At 37.2% G+C, this 20,947-nt stretch overlaps 1 protein-coding gene across 1 annotated transcript in view; it reads left to right on the top strand.

Moving 5' to 3' along the window:
- odad2 (outer dynein arm docking complex subunit 2) overlaps positions 1-20,947 on the top strand; it is a 144,789-nt gene that overhangs the window by 110,890 nt on the left and 12,952 nt on the right. The window contains exons 19-20 of the mRNA XM_042332036.1: positions 7,723-7,911; positions 8,799-9,020. Of these exons, the coding sequence (XP_042187970.1) occupies positions 7,723-7,911; positions 8,799-9,020 (411 nt within the window). The remainder of the gene's footprint in view (positions 1-7,722; positions 7,912-8,798; positions 9,021-20,947) is intronic.

Below are 20,947 nucleotides of genomic sequence, written 5' to 3'. Positions count from 1 at the left end.
ATGAGGTCAAGAATCCAAATGCTTCTGGTCAGTCAAAGGACTTGCATATTTACACACACAAGTCTCTCTGATTCACTACTTCATGTGAAATCTTATCTTTTTTAGTGTATTTTCTTTCCCTCATTTTACTATCAAAATGTACTATTTGACATTTTTCAATTTCACACGTTGAGTTAAGCCAGTATTACTGTCCATCAATGATATGCCATGATCTGCAAGATGATGGATTGAACGGCAACAGCAGATGGTTTGGGGTCCAATTTGGACGTCATTTGAAATATTGTCGGCTGCAGAAATTCCAACAATATAATAATTGAATATTTTTACATTTTTATTAATGTGGAAATAATCCTGAATGTATTTTGAGCTTGCCACATTCTTGATAGTTTTATAACATTGCCATGGTTATATTTACATATTATTGCTTGCATAGTAATGAATGAAAGAATAACAGTAATGAGAAATTACCTTTTAGTTACAATCATGTATTTAACCTTAAGCATTAGGACCTGCTTGAAGAATTGTGAAGTCCTCAAATTATTATGGTATGAGGATGTAATAGAACATTTTTATGATGGTTAAAATATTGCATGAAATAGAGCACACATTTAGAATCTTTCTATCTTGAAAATTTGTTTTATATGGGCTATGAAAAGCTTACCCCAGTCTTGCAAACTGGAGTTAAGTACTGTGGTGATGTCGAGTGCCAGAACATGACGGTCAGTTGATGGAACTTTAATATCAATCTCAGCAATCAATTTGGAGTTAGGATAATTTAAATGGATAATTAAGTTTGACATTGTTTGAAAAGTACAGAAACAATTACTTAAACTGTATTTACAATGCACACTCTCTGCACAATTTATAAGACTGAAGAACTGGAAAGAGCTGAGCACACTATTATTCCGTATATAAGCCAGAGGCATCTGATAGTTTTTACTACAACAGTTTACATAACTGACATGTGGTTTTGCTTAGTATTTCCAATGCAGCTTCCCTTCAAAATTCTATTAGTTGAGGAATGAAAATTGTTGTATATTGAATTGTTCTACTTTCCTACACCTATAATATGGTGTAAAATACTGCACTGTGTAACCAGATTCCTTCATAAGGAATCCCATCAAGCCTTGGAATTCTGCTTTGGAAATGGATTACCAGAATTATACAGAACATTACTGCATAGAAACAGGCCATTTGGCCTAACTAGTCCATGCTGATGTATATATTCCACATGAGCCTCCACCCTTCTTTATCTCTTCTACAATACCCCTCTATTCCTTGCTCCCTTACGTGTGCATTGTTTCCTCATAAATACATTGATTGACGTTGTTTGCTTCAACCACAGCCTCTGACAGTGAGTTACATATTCTCACCATCTCCCGTATAAAGTTTCTCCTAAACTACCTGTTAGATCTGTTACTGGCCTTCTTGTTTTGGGCTCACCAACAAGTGGAAACAGCCTATTATTGTCCACCTTATTGAATGTTTTCATAATCTGTGCACCTCATTCAGGTCCCCTCTCAATTGTTTCATCTACAGACAGAAAAGGTATAACTTGTCCATTTTTTCTCGATAGCTCACTCATCTTGGAAGCAAATAATGCCTCACATCTTGTACAACCTCCTGCCCCCTGGTACAACCGGCATCTCCGTTCCCTCACGTCACAGGAACATGCTAACTAAAACATGCTAACATGTGGATTAAATCTGGTCTCACGGTTCACTGCCAGATAAGGCTGAACAATACTAAACCCTATCTCTCCACCTTGGCCTCAGCCAAATTGTCCTTCTACTCCAGGATCATGCTGGGGGACCATGCCAACCCTAGGCAACTCTTCTCCACTACAAACCAACTCTTTCACTCGCCTTCTCATTCCTCATCCATGCTCTCCTCCATTTCAAAATGAGCGAAAGTGATGAACTTCCTTGAGTCGAAAATCCCACTGCTGCCTCTGCTTCTGCCTCTCCCACCCACTCCTTCGTTCATGCTTTTGACCCTAGTCAGGCTTTCATCCATTTTACAGAAGTCGCTGGGAACACTCATCTTGTCAGGCAGCATCTATGGAGAAAGGAAAGTGAGTCAGCGTTTCGGGTCCACGACCCTTCGTCAGAACTGGGGCATGTTGGGAGGGAGAGGCTTTTAATGGTTAACAGAGAGGGGGGAGGCCAGGCAAGGGCAAGGGGCTCCTTTGTCTTCCTTACCCTGTCTCTCCCCTCTCTGTTAGCCTTTAAAAGCCTCTCCCAACTTTCCCCAGTTCTGACGAAGGATCATGGGCCTGAAACTTTGACTTGCTTTCCTTTCTCCATAGATGCTGCCTGACCTGCTGAGTGTTCGAAGCCACATCTCTTTTTGTTTCAGATTTCCAACATCTGCAGTATTTTGCGTTTTGTTTCATCCATTCTACACCCATTCTTTGAAACTCCATCTCGGAATCCCTCCGACTCATTCCTTCCCTCTTCTCATTTAAGGTACGCTCCTGTTTGACCACCCCTTTCAGTCACCTTTCCCCTCCCCACCCTCTTCAGCTTTCCACCTCCAGGTCAGAAGCCCAGCCAGCAGTATTAACTGCTTTGAAACATCTTCCCAATGTGAAAGCTGCTATATAAATGTAAACTGTAGTGTAAATCATATTGATTCCATGGTAAATTGTAGAAAATCTATGGTGCCTTCTCTATAATGCTACGATATCCTGCCTGTAATATTGCATTGGAGCAATGTGCCTGCAGGTCAGAGTGATGTAATTCCAGGTTACTGAAAGAAGTCTGCATTTATATGGCTTAATAAGAAATCCTGTAGAAATGCCACATTTCAGACTCCATGATCTCCAGGACTTAGTACTTAAACAGCCATTTTATATTATGAATGTAAATAAAGCACACATTGTAAATGTGTCTTTTTTTGTCTTTATTCCACCTGAGAAAACAAAATTTAATGTTGCAGAAATCTGCCTTGGTCCCACAGAATAAGTGATTTGTTGACAGTTCAGTAGATTTTATTTAATCGGTTCTGAACTCTGCAAATCTCCAGTTTTCAGCACACACTCCACTTGTACATTTATTTTCATGCTTGGCGGTTTTACTGTGGAATTTGTAGAGAAAAATGTTTGTTCTAAATCTCCCTCTTACCCACCCACAAATTCTGCTATTCATTCCATCATCAATGGCACTTCTACCTCTGCCTGGTTTCTGTTAGCTTTATGGGTATTTCACTAATAATTTGTTTCACATTTTTCCATTGCAATAATATAGTACGCTGAAGTACATTTTTGAAATTTTACATGTTTACAACAACAACTTGCTTTTATAAGCACTCCAAGACACTGTCTGGCGTGAAGGGCACTATATAAATGCAAGCTGTTGTTGTTCATGCGTGTAGTGTCTCAGAACGCTTAGATTGTATTGTACAGTACTAATCTATCTTTAAATCCCACCTAAAAAACATACCTCTATAGCTGCACATAGATCACCTTCCTTCTCCCTTTCTCTCCCCTTTCTTGCTCAGTGTCCCACCCTAGCCTTGTGAAGCACTCTGAAATCCGAGACATTAACAACAACAACAATCATATGTTCTGGTGTTTTGTGTTATACAAGTCAGCTTGGCTGATTTGGTATCACTCTTGCCTTTGGGTCAGAAGCTTGTGGTTCATTTTCCATTTTGGGAGTTGACATTCATAGTCTTGCTTCTCACAAATATAGAGGTACCACATTGTCAGAGGTGCTATCTGCTATCATCAGGAATGAGTTTTTTGGGGGGAATTGGCTGCACCCACTTCTTAATGGATATTTAGGGTATGTTTGCATTGATGTGCTGGAATTTCAGTGATAAGGTAGGTCTGAAATGCTTTTGATAATGCAGCACCAACGCTGTGGACATTTCTACCCAGCAGTTCAATTTTTAAGACATCTATTTGGGATACCGGATCCTTTTATATTATTTTTTAGTAGGTAGATATAACAAAAACAACTTACGTTTATATAGCGTCCTTCACACGGAGTAGAATCTTGGAGCACTTAACATTACATTGAGAAGTGAAATACGATGATATGTGGTGGTTAATAATATAATCTATTTTGTAGAGGGGATCACAATTTAACATCAATTTAATTTCTTCTTCCCTGTCACACTGTACAATAAATGCACTGTGGCAAATAGAAGGAGCCGAACAAATAATATTTATTTTTGGCAAAATATATCTGTACCATATTGATTCCTAAATGTTACAAGGTTTCATATAGTAAAGATTTTGGTGAACACTAGAAACTTTCATGAGAGGTACACAGATGTAAATTATATTACCAGAGATTTTTACGTTTATGCTGACTTTTCGCTAGCCTCCTCCCCATCATTCTAAGAACATGCATAAATCAATCATATTTTGTACACTATGTAAATAATCATTTATTTGCTAATAGTGTGCTATACAGAACTAAGTGGTGACTACCTAGGTGAATGTAAATCCCAAATAAAATGTAGCAAAAATTGTTTATTTTACACTAAGTAATATGGAATAAAGATTAATAAATCAAATCTCATGACTTTTCATGTAGAACATGTTAACAATGTAGAAGGTCGTACAAAGGACAGGTCATCAAAATTAAGCAATGGTCTGATTTTGACGAGTATTTTCGTTTAAATACATCAAAATAAAAAGACAGAACAGTCATAAAAATTACCAATGTCATAAAAGTTGCCAGTACTTATCCACTTATTCATAAGATAGGAAGTGCAGAGGTGTACAAGTTTACATCCCAATCCTGACTCGGATTCAAAGTTGACTGTTTGTGGTAGGGCTTGCCAAATCTACATGGAGCACTTTATGTTGGGGAGGGGGATTAAAGTTCAAGAGGACCAGTTCCATCATACAGAGAAGCACTTTCTGGTTGATGATTATAGGAGCAGCTTTAATGGCAGCCATTGAGAAACTGCAGATTGCCTTACTGAAGCTGAAAGCAGAAGTGGTGACGGCTGAAAGCAGGGGGGCTGTAACAGAAAATAATGAGGTTTACAAGAAATGTAAATATACTCATTTATTACCACAAAATATTGTGTCATGACATATTTATATATTAGTAACTAAATATGCTGGTGCTTTATCCAACGTTTTAAATATTTAAGCATAAATGTGACCTTACAAGTTATCAAGTGAAAGGTAAGCTTTACCTTCTGCTCACTTACTTAATTCCACATGTAGCTTTAGTGGTGATTTCCCAGAGTAATTTGTCAAAATCTAAAAGATCAACAATTTGCGATTGAATGGAATTTATTTGGTTTGAGCAATTGTGCCTGTTGAACAGATATGTATTCTTTGCTTCTTAATGGTCTGGAACATGTATTTATGTTGCTTCAGGCTTAAAAACTCTAGCCGTTTACACTTTGTTTTAATATTAAAATGATACTATTTATATCAGGACTTTCATGGGTTTACCAGGAATTTGAAAGTGTGCCAAGATTACACTGTTATGAAACATATACATATTATATATAATACTAATAAGTTACTGGATCACAATAGCCCTCTGGGGGCTTATGACCTTGTCCTGAGGATTTATAACAACGTTTTGGGCTAAAAAAAACAGTAATGCAACTACCTTTGCCTGAATACATTTCATTCTTTTTCGACTGAAAAATAAAAATCTTTGACTTTAACATTGTGGTATTTTTTACTGTGACATCCTGATTCTATTACTTTTTTTCTTATTATTCAAAGTGAGTGGATAAAGGGCACACTGATATAAGTATACATAAATTTGTTTTACAAGAAAAAATAGAGGATTATAATATAAATATATGGTGATGTAAATTTTACATAAAACAGTAGCTGATGTGTATCACCATAAATGGACCAGATCATGTACATTCTCAAATATTTGTAATCAAATTAAATGTAGTTTTACAGTGGACATACAAATGTAAAAACACTTGTGGGGAAAGGAAGTATGTAATGTACTTTTGAGAAAACTATTAGAAAATAGAATAAATGTTCTGTGTGGCTGAACATACCTTTAAACGATCCACCCCATGAGCTCAAAATCCAATACACAACTTACAGAAAAAATGTAGCTCAACATTTTCTTAAGAATTTGCTGATGCTGTTGTGTTAGAATCGTTTCATGGAAACTATAGTAACAGAAAATGTTGTTCTTGGAGTAGATTCTCAGAGTTATAATACTCCTTGTCACATTAGGAGCTATCTGAAACCGATACTGAGAAATTTGAGAGTTATCCCACATGAAATTTAGAATTAAAGGGGTTACAAGTGCAGTGTTTTTTAACTTGTTCCTTGTGTTAATTAGCATAACGAATGAGCATTAAGGAACACTATTTTATTCCTTAAGTAGCACTGGTGTAAATCTCCCATTCACCTTCTTCAAACCTGATATAATAATAATAATAATCCTTGCAATTGATAGAGCGCCTTATCATGTCTTCTAGACGTCTCAAAGCACTTCAAAGAATATAAGAATGAGTTAACTGTATATTTTATCGGAGAATCGTGGCAGCCAATTACGCACAGCAGTGTTCCACAAACAGTCGTGGATTGAGTTACCAAATTGTTATTTTTTTAAGGAATTATTACCCCCGGAAAAGTGATCTGCCAATTGACTAACAATCAGGTTCCTACTTAATGCTCGGTAAACAAAGGTGGGTGGAGTAAGGAAACTTGCCTAACGTTTCACCCTGCCTGGGAATCGAACCCAGGTCCTCTCGCTTGCGAGGCGAGTGCTCTAACCACTGATTTGCAAGATTCCTATATAGTCAGTTTCCTGGTGTAAACAATGGCTTTAACTCAAAGGAAGGACTTTTAGTTTAGGATTCCCTCAGACAGTGTCATTACACTGCAAAGACCCTTTCCCATTAAATTTAAATGTAATAAGTAATGTGTTCTGGCCAATATCCCTTTGGAATCTAATTCACCCCCAAAATATTCTAATTAATTTGATACCTATCTCATTATTTGTGGAAGGATTTAACTGCCATGTTTGCATACTTTTCAACATTCTATATAAATACAAGTTTATTATTTATCATTATGTATTTATTTACATATCATTACCCCATTTATCTGATTGTATCATTAATATAGGTTATTTCTGCCTTGTCATTCAGGTGTATGCTACTCCTGCTAATATGTTACTCAAATGTGGAGACTTCCTCCCAGTTATACATTCCCTCTTCATCTATATTTACCTCTAAATTCAAAGGAACTGGCTGCTCATTTCATTGTCATTTATAGGACATTGCTGGCTGGCACATTTGTCTCCATATTAACAATCACTTCATTTCTAATTTATCTTATTTTGTAAAGCGCTTTAAATGAAAGGAGCAATGTAAATGCTGTTGTTGCTTCCTGTTGTTTGCAACAGCTCTCTGTTGTTTCAGGCTATTCTCATGGGAGCTGATGAAGGGTTCTATGCACAACAATGCTGATTGCTGCTTTTGATTTCCAGAATATTTTGTTTATTATTTTTTATTGCAGTTTCCACTTAAAATAAAGTAGCTCAGACTCTCAATGAGATTTATAGCTCACAAGATTGGTGTTGACGAAAGAGGCCCTTCTCATCCTTCCAGAACTACCCTACTCCCCCTTCCCCCCCCCCAATAACATCAAACTACATTTACGTTTTAAATGAGTGCTCTGGCCTTAACTACCCTTCCTGGCAAAGTCAACATTCCACCATTCGCATTGCTGCAAGTAACACTTTATCCTATTTACTTTTGTAGGAAGCTGGAGAAATGGTTCGATCCTTTGTTGGTGGTCTGGAATTGATTGTTAACTTGCTGAAATCCAACAACACAGAGGTACTCGCCAGTGTTTGTGCAGCTTTAGCCAAAATAGCCATGGATGAGGAAAATCTAGCGGTTATAACTGATCATGGAGTTGTCCCAATGTTGTCAAATCTGGCAAGCACAGTAAGTAATCTCAGTGTCATATTAATTGTGCAAATGTACAAAATAATTGATCATAAAAAAAATCATAAATTGATAATTATCACTAAAAGTAAAAATAGTTTGTTTCCAAAGGATTCTGAAAATGTGTACTGATTACCACAAATAGCTGTTCAAGTTGAGTGCATAACAATATTTAAACAGGAATCGGATAAGTGTGTAAGGAAAAGTAATACTAAAGCTTATGGAAAAGAGCAGGATAATGGAATTGGAGTTGATAGCTTCAGTGCAGAAGTTAGTACCAGTACCAGAATAGGCTAAAAGGCTTCATTCTGTGCTGTAATGGTTTGATTCCATTAAACTAGATCTTTGTTTCATTTTATAGTCCAAGACACCGTTTCAAGTTTCAGTGAATAACTAACTTATTCATACTGCAAATTATATACCTTATAAAACATTGATTCAAGATTCTGTGGTATCCCAAACCATTGTTTTTTTTAAATCCATTTATAAACACCTGATCAATTGTGGAATTAATTACACTAATGTGTTGATAAAAGCAGTAATATATTTTATAAATGAAAGCATGTATTTTTACAAATTTTAAATAAAAGTAATGGACAACAACAACTTGTATTTATATAGCACCCTTCATGTGGGGTAGGCCTCATAGCACTTAATGAAGTGGGGAAATAAACATTATTCATTATGTAAAAAAAATGAAGAAAAGATGAACAAAACCTGCCTAACTATTTTTAAAAATCTGAAAGCATTTCTTCACTTAATTATTATCATGTTAATTATAACTTTTTGGAGCATATAGTATACATACTAGAATAAAAACTAGAATATGCTGTTTATTATCCCAATGGGGAATGTAATGTGCTGCGCTTGTTTTGCCCTTCCAACAGACAAATGATAAGCTCTGCCACCACTTGGCAGACGCCATTGCTTGCTGTTGCACATGGGGTAACAACAGGATCGCTTTTGGAGAAGCAGGGGCTGTGGCCCCACTGGTTCGATATTTGAAATCAAAGGATCCTTTGGTGCATCGTGCTACAGCACAAGCTCTGTATCACCTCTCATTTAATCCTGACAACTGCATCACTATGCATGAGAATGGAGTGGTTAAGGTCAGTTTCAAAATTCCAAGTTACAGGTGATTATAATATCAATTTTACTGGCACTGTCACAGTTTTGTATATTAAAAGAGTTACAGCAAGCTACATTACAAGTAAGGGGTGAAGCTATCCTGGTCAGCACGTTATTACCGACATGTCTTCCTGTTTGTTGTGCATGCAAATAGCGGGAAATGAGATCAGCTGCAATCTGATGACCTGGAATTGGTCACGTTGGTGGAAAAGTTGGCCAGCGTGTTGGAAGCGAACTAGCCAGCTGCATGTATCTGCAGTGATTGAGATCCATAGTACAACGTGTTGTAACAAAATTCATGCTATGAAGAAGCGTCTTATAAAAACACGGTACTGTATTTAGTCTATAATGCCCCAAATTGTCTTGCGGACGCAAATTCAATATTATGTATAAATCTTTGTAGTCTTCTTTCAAAACATTCTTGTGGGCCTTAACAATAGTTGAGCCAACAAGTATCGCTCAATCTTCAAAATCCCTACTTCCAGTGATTTCTAATTAGTATAGGTATTTGGCTTCACAAATATATGATTTCTGACACTTGGGTCCTAATATGCAGCTGTTTCTAATAAGATTCATTGATAAGGAAACCAAGAGAGGACTCCATCTGATAATAGGAAGTTTGCTAAGCACTCCACACTGATTCACATGGACGCTCCACCGAACATTAGATTACATCACATGAGAGTGGAATTCACCAAAGTCTTCCAGGTTCTGTATTAAGGAATCCTGTTAGAAATCACTGAATATTAGACCTCATTGTAAATATTAGGTAATTTTCTTTGTCCAATAAAGAATTCACTGATTCCAAAATTCTGTACGTCTTATCTAGCAAGCGTTTTCTGGTAAGTATATTTCCACATCAAAATGAATCTATCTGATCACATGCTTTATATTGTAAGAATGTTACAATAGTGTGACACTTTAATAGCTGTGAATCCCATGCATTGATCATGTAAGCACACATTCCTGAAAGTGGACATTAGCTATGCTCTTCTGTTTTCCCAAGAGGGACACATCCCCACTAGTGACCAGATGAGAACTGATAGAAATGTATCACACATCTGTTGAGCCTCCAGCATGAGACTGAAATCATGAATCATGGAGATGCCCATTGAGTGCATTGACAATGGGAAGACATATTTAGTGATACCATAATGCCATAATCACATATCCAATCACATTACTGTATGTTACACCACNAAAAAAAATGCATGTGTAATCATGTGGTAACTATCTTCTTCTATCTATCTCTCTATCTATTTACCTACCTACCTACCTATCTATCTTAATAAAAACAAAATATCTGTCAGTGTGTCTGACAATAATGTTTATTTCTTGGCAGCCCGTTCAGTAGTGGATCAATTCCCAACCATTGTTAAAATTTATATGCAACAGAATTATTTTTGTATTCTAGCTGCTAGCACAGCTTTTTAAGTTTTTTTTTAGTTGTATCAATTATTTTTATGTTACTATTATGCAAAAAAGCATGAAATTCTCACATTCTCCAGCTTCAATTTAAGACTAGGGCTCAGGCTAAATCTATTTCCCTGTCAATGTTTTGGAACTGATTTTCCCTCATATATGTGGGAAGGTAAAGTGCCATTACAGCTTGGCTGCATTGTATTTAAAGGAAATACTGCCTAAGTCTTCTCGAAATGCATCTTATTCTTAAGGCATCTGAATCTTTATCCTTCTACTGGGCACCCTCTGTTACCTCAATCAAATGCCCATTATTCAAGTGCATCTTAAAATGAGTGTTACTCAGAATCTGAACCCATCCTGAATAACCTCATGTTCACAAATGAGCATCCTCAAGCAAGAATCACTAATTAATGTGCAGGAACACAACACTGGTTTGTTTTTTTACTCTCTGACTTATAGGTGCTAAAGCCAATTGTAGTATTCTACAATTGGCTTTAGCAATTGTAGAATACTACAATCAACTCGCTCAGCTCAGACCATGCTACGAACATTTAATTTTGATCATTCGTGTAAGTAAATTAAACTTATTCTTTATCTTTTTTGAAAGACATGAACAAAACTTACACAACACAAAGCTCTGGTCTAATGAAAGACACTGGTCATGGCTATTGAGTTACAGGAAAGGCCTTTTTATGATTGATAGCAAATTTGAAACCAGGATGTGGCATAAATCAAAAAAGTTATAAAGGTATCAAGTCAAGTTCAAAAACTCACTAAATACAACTTAAGCCCAGAGGCTGAAAATGCAGAACGGCAGAAAATAAAGGATGCTGTGTTGCTCAGTGGAGGCAAGTGAATGTGACTGATGCTGACAACTGTAGATGACCATATGAGGTTATTCTGTACATAAAGTGCAGGAAGGTAGAAGTCAAATGGATCTTAAATAGAAAAGAGAAGAAGGTGATGTCCCTAGTGATATGCTGACTTTAGTCCACATATTTAGGATAAGGAAAATAAAAATTCTCCACTCCATTAGTGTTCCCATAAATGACAACGTTTCTGTATGTCACATTTTCTTTTTTTCCCCTTTTTTATGTATTTTTCCTATGTCTGTCTGTCTGTCTGTCTGTCTGTTAAAACATTCTGTGTGCATCAAGAGAAAATTATGGAAGGGAATAAACTGTTTCCATACTTCTCTTTCGCTCTTCTTCCTCCAGGTGTCAGCCTGGCTCAGTCAGAAACACTCAGTTCTTAGTCAGAAATTTATGGGCTCAATTTCCATGTCAGGATTTCGAGCTCACAGGTTTCATTGACCCTCCAATGCAGTGCTAGAAGTGCACTGGATTGTGAGAGGTGCTGTCCTTTGAATGAGACATTAATCCGAGGTCCCATTTGCCTGTTCAGGTGGATGTTAAAGATCCCATTCCATGCCATATAAAATTGGTCATTCACTTCTTGGTTGTTTGTGGGACATTTCTGTGTGCAAATAGGCTGTGGCATTTGCCCACGAAAGTCACGACACTTTCCAGTAAGATCTGATGAAGTACTTTGAAATGTCTTGACGATCTGTTAACACCACATAAAATCCAAGAATTATATTTTGGTTACAAGTTCCTCTATGTGTGCGTGAAAGGTTGTTTTTGAAATTTGTGACATGCTTTTTATATTTCTATTTGCTTCTCATCGCTGTCTTTTTTAAAAAATTTTGACTTTTTCTTTTTGCGGTTTCTGTGTTTTGTTATTTCTATTTTTTATAGTTTTGTTTTCACTTTTCTGATCTGTTGCTGTTAATACCCTGACTGTGATCGCTGTCTTCATTTTTCTTGCAATTCACATAAGTCAAGTTATGGGATATGTAATGCACTTGGAACAAAATTGTGCCTGAAATTTCTGGGGGGAAAATTGCACAATAGCAACATTTATTTGCAGTTTTAAAATTCAATGAGATCAAAATAAATTTGTTAATTTGGGAAATTTTCAGGTTGTAACGTGCCAACTATCTTAATGTTCTTGAGGTCCATATTTAATGCCACATAGCAGGCATACTCAGCAACAGCTGGTTAATCCAGGTCCTCATGTGAGAGACCTTAGTAAATAGATGTGCCCGCTGTGAAAGCCGACTCCGTTTCCTGGGCGCTTAGCGACAGGTCAGCGTAGGCCGGATCCGTCCCTCCCTGTAGCCTCTTCTCGTGTTTGCCACAAATCCACATCAATGTTTGATCCTGGATATATTCCTTTGAGATTGTTTTTATGTATTGTACAATGGAGTATCGTTTGAACTATTTCACATCAAGATTCCTGAATATCAGTACCTTGTGTGATTGAGTCAAAACACAGTTCCAGAACCGTAGAACAATAGAAGTTTACAGCACAGAAGAAGGTTAAGAACAATGTTTTAAATCTCATTTACTTTCCCTTTTCCCTATACCCCTGTAGTTTACTTCTTTATAAATATTTTTCTAGTTCCGTTTTGAAATCATAACATAATATAACATGTAGGAGCAGGAGTAAGCCATTCGGCCCTTCGAGCCTGTCCCGCCAGTCAATCATGGCTGATCTTCTAATCTAACTCCAGCTAATAACCTGACCCTGCCTTATCCCCATATCCCTTAATCCCTTTTGCAATAAGAAATCTATCTATCTCAGTCTTGAATATGTTCAAGGACAACAGCCCTTTGGGGTAGCGAGTTCCATACATTCACCACCCTTTGAGTGAAGAAGTTCTTCCTCAACTCAGTGCAAAAGGGCTGGTCTCTGATTTTAAGGTTGTGACCCCTGGTTTTACTTTCTCCAACCAGGGGAAACAATCTCCCACTATCTAATCTATCATACCCTTTGATGATCTTATAGATTTCTATAAGTTCCCCTCTAATTCTTCTATATTCTAGAGAATATAGGCCCAAATTGGTCAGCCTATCCTCGTAACTCAACCCCTTCATCCCTGGTACTAACCTAGTAAATCTACGCTGCACCCCTTCCAAGGCAAGTACATCCTTCCTTAAATGAGGAGACCAAAACTGGACACAGTATTCCAGGTGTGGTCTCACCAGGGCCCTATACAGTTGCAGCAAGACTTCCCTACTCTTATACTCTATTCCTTTCATATTGAATAACATACCGTTCGCCTTTCTAATTGCTGCTGCACCTGCAGACTAACTTTCTGTGATTGGTGTGCAAGGACACCCAAGTCCCTCTGGACGCTAACACATTCCAACCTCTCCCCTTCAAAAAAATAACCCACTCTACTGTTTTTGCTACCTAGGTGGATGACTTCGCACTTCCCTACATTATACTTCATCTGCCACCTATCTGCCCAATCACCTAACCTATCTATATCGCGCTGCATTTTTTTAATGTCGTCCTCTGTGTTGACAGTTCCTCCTAGTTTTGTGTCATCCGCGAATTTAGATATATTAACTTCGATGTCCTCATCTAGATCGTTGATGTAGATGGTAAATAGCTGAGGCCCAAGGACTGATCCTTGTGGCACTCCACTAGTCACATCCCGCCAATCTGAAAAGGACCCATTTATCCCTACTCTTTGTTTCCTACCCGTTAACCGTTCCCCAATCCAAGTTAATATGCTCCCCCCAATTCCATTTTGGACTAACCTTTTAAGCGGAACCATATCGAATGCCTTCTGGAAGTCCAAATAGACCATATCCACTGATTCACCCTTATCTAGTTTACTGGAAATATCCTCAAAAAACTCTATGAGATTTGTCAAACATGACTTCCCTTTTGTAAAGCCATGTTGACTTGGCCTAATTATATTGTGCCCCTCTAAATACCGCACTACCACATCCTTAATCAACAATTCTAAAATTTTTCCTATCACTGATGTGAGACTAACTGGCCTATAGTTACCCATCTTTTCCTTTCCACCTATTTTAAATAGTGGTGTGACATTTGCGATCTTCCAATCCATTGGGATTGTTCCAAAATCCAAGGAATTTTGGAAGATCAGCCTCCACTATCTCATAAGCTACCTCTTTTAAAACCCTGGCATGCAAGCCAGGGGATTTGTCACTTTTTAGTGCTAACAGTTTCCCTAGCACCAATTCTCTACTAATGAAAATTTCCCTAAGTTGCTCCCTGTCCTTATCCCCTTGGTGCATCTCTATTGTTGGCAGACTTGTTGTGTCTTCTAGGGTGAAGACAGATGCAGAGTACCCAATTAGGGACTCTGCCACGTCCTTGTCCCCCATTACAACTTCTCCCGTCTCTGACTGATGTGGATCTACATTTACCCTCACTAGCCTATTCCTCTTAATATATTTGTAAAAACTTTTACAATCATACTTTATGTTCCTAGCTAGCTTACCCTCAAACTCCTTTTTCTCGCTCTTAATGAGTTTTTTAGTTTTATTGTGCTTGTTTCTAAAACTCTTCCAATCTTCAGATTTGCCGCTTTTCTTAGCAGTTTTATAAGCCTTTTCTTTTAATTTGATGCTTTTCCTAACTGGTCTAGTTAGCCACGGATGAATAGCTTTCCCTGTGGTACTTTTATCCCTCTCTAACTTAATGCAGAATTCAATCATATTGTGATCACTCTGCCCCAGAGGATTCTTAATACCTATACTGCCAACTAGCCCAGTTTCGTTACACAAAACAAAATCTAGGATGACCTGTCTCCTAGTTGGTTCCTCAGCATGCTGCTCTAGAAAGTTATCTCTCATACACTCAATGAACTCTTCTTCTGACCTACTTTTGCCGATTTGGTTTTCCAAATCTATGCGGAGATTGAAATCACCCACGATTAACTTTACCTTTCCTACATGCTTCACTGATTTCTTGATTGATACCCTGTGCTATATTGTGATCGCTGTCTGTAAACCACTCCCATAAATTTTTTCTTCCCTTTATTATTTTTTATTTCTACCCATATTGTCTTGACCTCCTGGTCATCGGATTTCAGATCCTTCCTCTCCACTGCTTTTATTTCATCCCTAATTAACAGGGCTACCTCCCCACCTCTTTTCCCACAGTGCCTATCTTTCCTGTAAACTGAGAACCCTGGAATATTTAACTCCCACCCTAGATCTCCTTGTAACCATGTTTCAGTGATGGCTACTAGATCGTACCCATATGTGTCTATCTGTGCTTTTAATTCATCAGTTTTATTCCAAATGCTTCGCGCATTCAGATATAACATTTTTAATTTCCTACGATTTCCTCTTCTCTCTGATTCCTACTTTGCCAAGCTTCTTACCCTTAGTTAAAGTGAATATGGATTCTGTCTCAACCACCCACCGCTCTCTGCAGGGCATTCCATAGCATTCTACTCTGTGTGAGAAAATTTGTCCTAATCTTCCCATTTGCTCAGGAGCTGTATCAAAACCCCTCATAATTTTAAATACCTCTAATCAGATCAGCCCTCAATCTTTTTTGTTTCTAATGGGAAAATGTCCCATTACCTCCAGTCTCTGCTCACTGGCCAAACCACTCACCCACTATATCATGGCCTCTGAACTCTTCTGTTGCTTTGACGTCTTTCCTAAATTGAGGTGACCAAAATTGGACACAATATTCTAACTGCCGTCTAACTAATGATTTCTATGAGTTTAGCAGTACCTCTTTGGATTTACATTCTATATCCATATTTTTAAACCTCGGATTTCATTTGCTTTCTTGACAGTTTTGTCCACATTTAAGGTTTTGTGTATGTTAACCCCTCTGTTCTTCCACTCCTTTTACCACCTCACATATACTTGATCTATTATTCTTTCTTACAAAATGCATGACCTCATATTTGTCTGTATTAAGTTTCATTCACCATCTTCTGCCCAGTTCAACTAATTTGTCTATGTCCCCCTGAAGTTACTTAAAATCTTCTTTACTGTTAGCTACACTCCCTATTTTTGTGTAATCTGTTTACATAAATGGAGAAAAGCAGTGGTCCTAACTCAGATCCCTGGGGGAAACCACTCTTTATACCTTTCCATTGTGAATAACAATCCTGTACTTCCACCCTTTGCTGCCTATCTGTTAACCAACTTTCTATCCATACTGCTACCTTTCCATTAATACAATACGCCCTGTTTTTTTAACAAGCCTCTGATGTTGCTCCTTATCAAAAGCTTTCTGAAAATCCATAGATACTACATCCACATTATTTCATCAAAGAACTCTATATTCCATTTGTCAAGCAAGACTTGCCTATTTGGGAAGGAATCCCATTTAATTTACTCAAATTTGTCATTGTTAAATTTCATAAAGAATGCCACAGATTGTTAACATGATATTTTGGTTACTTTGACAAATGTGTTATGTTTTTGGACCATTCTAAGTAGAAACAGGTTAATGTAATGTACCTTCTTATCAATTTGACAGTAAATTACCATGTCCAAAGACATATTCCCTCAAGAAGTAAAGCAAACACAACATAAGCAATGCACTTTGACATTTTTCTAATTTTAACATCTCTGCCACTTGAGGTGGGTCAGGATCTAAAGAATTCCATGATCCAAGATTGGACCTAGTTTGCTGAATGAACAGTTGTGTCAATTATCTCATTTGAAGTCCAAATAAAGCATTAGCAAGTGTCCACAGCATAGGGCTCAAAACAATATCAGAGATCACAGGATCTCTGTTTCAGAAAATCCTTTAAATGATCAATTGTTAGGTGTTAACCACTCAATAGGATAATAGAGCACATTGAGCTTTTCGATATTTAGGCATGAGTATAGCTATTTTTTCTTTGAAGATATTAAATAAGTATGTAGATTTTAGGGGGGGTGTCTGTGACATATCTATGAGATGTACACAAGGTGACAGGCATCTTTGACCAGAAAGCTCAGGAATTCCCTTACTACCCTTAATAGAACTGGGTTTTATAATAATAATAATCCTTGCATTTTCATGTCTTCTAGACATCTCAAAGCGCTTCACAGAATATTCTGTAAAGTGAATTGACTGTATATTTGTGGCAGCCAATTGCTCTCAGCAGTGTCCCACAAACAGTCATGGATTGAGTGACCAAATTATTCTTGTTTCTTTTTTTGAAGGATTATTATTCTTGGAAAAAGCGATTCGCCAATCGACTAACAACCGGGTTCCTACTTACTGCTAGGTAAACAGAGGCGTGTGGAGTAAGGAAACTTGCCCAACATTTCATCCTGCCAGGAATAGGACCCAGGTCTCTCGCTTGCGAGGCGAGTGCTCTAACCACCGAGCTCCAGGACTTAACATGGATAAAAGCGCCACATCAATGTCAAAAATGCTTTAGGCTTTAATTACTAACAGAACAATTTTCATGACTCTGAAAGACTTTCTGCACTGTATTTTTAAGACCAGATCTGTTCAGAGATTCGGGCATCCAATTAGCATTACTGAACAATGACAGAAATGGAGTAAAAAGGGTTAGGTAAAGAATTTGTTACGGTAAGACAACAGTGGTAAAGGGGCATTAGTGCAAAAATAGAGAACACAACAAAATTAACAGAAGAGGGGCATTCTCCTTTTAAATATTTTTAATGCCTTAATTGCTCCTATGTATTGTTTGATTGTAATTTTTTTTAATATGTGTTTTCTTTTAGTCATAATAAAGGAGGGTCTTCTAACTCACTTACTTGAGCTCTGACGAAGGTTCTTACTAAAACATTAACTATATTCTTCAAGTATTTTTTATTTAGATTTCTAGATTGTCCTATTTCAATTGTTTATAATTGGAACTCGACAATGTAAGTTCAGCTGGAAGGGTTGCTATAATAATAATAATTCTTGCATTTGATATAACCCTTTATCATAATTTCGAGACGTCTTAATATAATGGAATAAATGATACTGTAGTCCTCAGATTTTAACAAGATACTTATTTTTTACTAAATTAAAATGAAATGTTTATTTCACTAAATTATACACCTCTGAAATAATGAAATAAATTGTTTTACTTTTGTCCACACAGAAAAAACGAATTGCAATGGTGCTTGATTGTAGAATCTTACTTATTTTGCCTGCAAAATGCATAGTCACTACACTTCACAGTAAATCATGTTAAGCATTTTGGGACATTCTCCCAATGTGAAAGGTGCTATATCAAATGGAAAGACTATTATGATTAGCATTATTAATTGAACGTGATATTTTTGTTCATATGTTGGTAATTATTAAAGCCATTTCAAACAATTACTCATTCATGGGTTAAGATCATGCTAAACTTAAAAGTGATTAGGCGACTTTCTCTACTCTTGGCAGCTGTTCTGTACAGAGCAGCTTCTATGAACCAGACATTGTGAACACGGATACACTGTAAGAAGATTAATTATTAGCTAGTTTTTTGACGTGTATGCTTGGTATCTCACAGTATATCGATATGCTCCATTATTGTCTCTCTGTCTGAAAGCTACACATGCTGCTTTTTACTGTAGATTGCTAGGCTATTGGTGATTGTTTGTTAAAATCATAAATCCTTGAAGATAGTTTTTGCTTGCCCTTTGGTATTAAAGACTCCCTTTCATTAGACAAGTTCCATGCAGGAATTGGTGTAAATTACAAAATAAGGAAATATAATTATTTGTGATTCCCACTGAAGCTATTCCAAAATGACCATTGCCAAAATGAGTGTAACTAAAACAGATTATGCACTTCAATGTGAAGAAGTGAAGTTATGCAGCTATGCATAATGCAATTTGTTGAAATGTTCAGAAAACTGACTGATGTTTTTTTTCATCTGATGATTTTTTAATTAGCGTCACTGTTTATGTCCTGATTTTAATTTTGCCTTCTAATTTCTCTTGGTTGTAATTTTTACGAGTTTTCTTTTGCTGTACTTTGCCACTACAGTACTTCCTTTTAGAAGCTTGGCATGAGGCAGCCCCTACTGTTTCAGCTGTGTATGCTGGCTCCAGGGTTTAGGCTGGAGGTGCAGAGTGTAGTGTTGGCATTCTGACAGTGTTGCAGACTGCCCTTGCTGTAAATTAATAGTTAATTTGACAGCATGAAAAGAAAGAAAGGAGTAATGAGAGTAGTATTCCTGTCAGAAAGTTCTCAGACAGCATAATACTTTTTGGCAGCAAACAGCACAGTGCTCCAGCTCCTCAGAGTCAAAATTTTGAGAGACGGGAGGCTCTGGAAACCAAAGCACCCTACCTGTGCATGTTGTTTATATAAGAATGGAGTACTGAAGATGAATAGCTGGTTTTAATGTACGCCACTTGTTTGAAAGTTTGATTTGAGGACTGTCAGGTGTGGAGTTTTTCACTTTAGATTGGGTGCTGGTGAACAGGAAGCAGAAGCCTGCTGTCTTTACACTTAACGCCACAACACCTCTGTGTAAGTTGGAATCTACATGCATGAGCAGTGCGCTGCTTGTTGTCCCAGTGCCAAAAGGAGAGCATGTTTAAGGCTCTTTCTGGAGGTCAAGAAGCCTTGGAATCTCAAAGCTAGACCACTGCCTGAAGTTAATTTTTAAAAACGAGTGTTAAGTTATCATGTTACTGAACCTGAAATTCCTAACAAAGTGCTGCATTATAGTCTCACAAATCCCAGCTGGGAGAGAGTATTGGTGAGAGGCTCCCTTATCTTTGCCTTGACTGTGCTTCTGGAGACCTTTAATTTGGCTGTGTTTGAATAACAGGCACTAAGGCTGGCATAAAGCTGCTCTTGGCACTCCCCAAGTGTCATTCAGTCACACAAAAAAGAGCTTGTCCCAGTTAGCTATGTGTTTGCTAAGACTGTACAGCAGCAGCAATGAATCTGAGGTTTTTTTGTTGGTAACTAACTGTTCTAAACCAACATCGTTTAAGATGATTTACAAAATAGAGAAAACATTTTTTTTGCAGAAACATTTTCAGTGAAAAAATTATAAGTTACTGAGTTATGATCATCTACGGAAAAGGTTTGTTGTCCAGGTTAACTAAATTGTTCCAGAGTGCCAGAACAGCAAAGAATTTGACTGTGTTCATATGCAACAGTTCCATCTTTTATCTGTTTTCTTTTCTGTATTTATCTTGCTCTATAAAATGCAGGGAATGTCTTTTCCTTCCGATTTGGCATTCAGCAAAACCACATGACTGTACAGAGCAGCCTCTCACAATTGTGCAGTCCAGCATGTTTCCACCAGTGGGACTGTCTAGGTACAGTGAGCATCATTGCTAACAAGAATTACAGGAACATTTTAAGAATGCCCGAGAAAAAAAAGAAGAGATGATTGCTTTGAATATCAAACTTCAAAACAGTTTTGGTTTCATATTAATACAAGTACATATGATAGCAAATCTTTCTTTAGAAGTTAGGCATTCTACTTAACCAGTCTATTGCTGTACATTTAAAATAAAGATATTTGTTGGATGGTTGTTTAAGCCTTTTATATAGAGGAAGTAAAAGAATAAATATGCTACTTTTAAATTGGCATACCTGCCTCCTTTTTGTTAGAAAGTTCCAGCTTTTTCCAGGTTTTCATATGCCATTCATTGTCTGTCACCCAATCATACTTTCCACATGTCCAGATAGTTTGTTATTCATTTCCCCAATAATCTGCTTCTGA

Source organism: Callorhinchus milii, unplaced genomic scaffold (assembly GCF_018977255.1).
Source record: "Callorhinchus milii isolate IMCB2004 unplaced genomic scaffold, IMCB_Cmil_1.0 Scaffold2, whole genome shotgun sequence".
Lineage (NCBI taxonomy): Eukaryota > Metazoa > Chordata > Chondrichthyes > Chimaeriformes > Callorhinchidae > Callorhinchus > Callorhinchus milii.
Note: the sequence above shows the minus strand (reverse complement) of the source record. Positions and strands in the feature narration are given on the sequence as shown.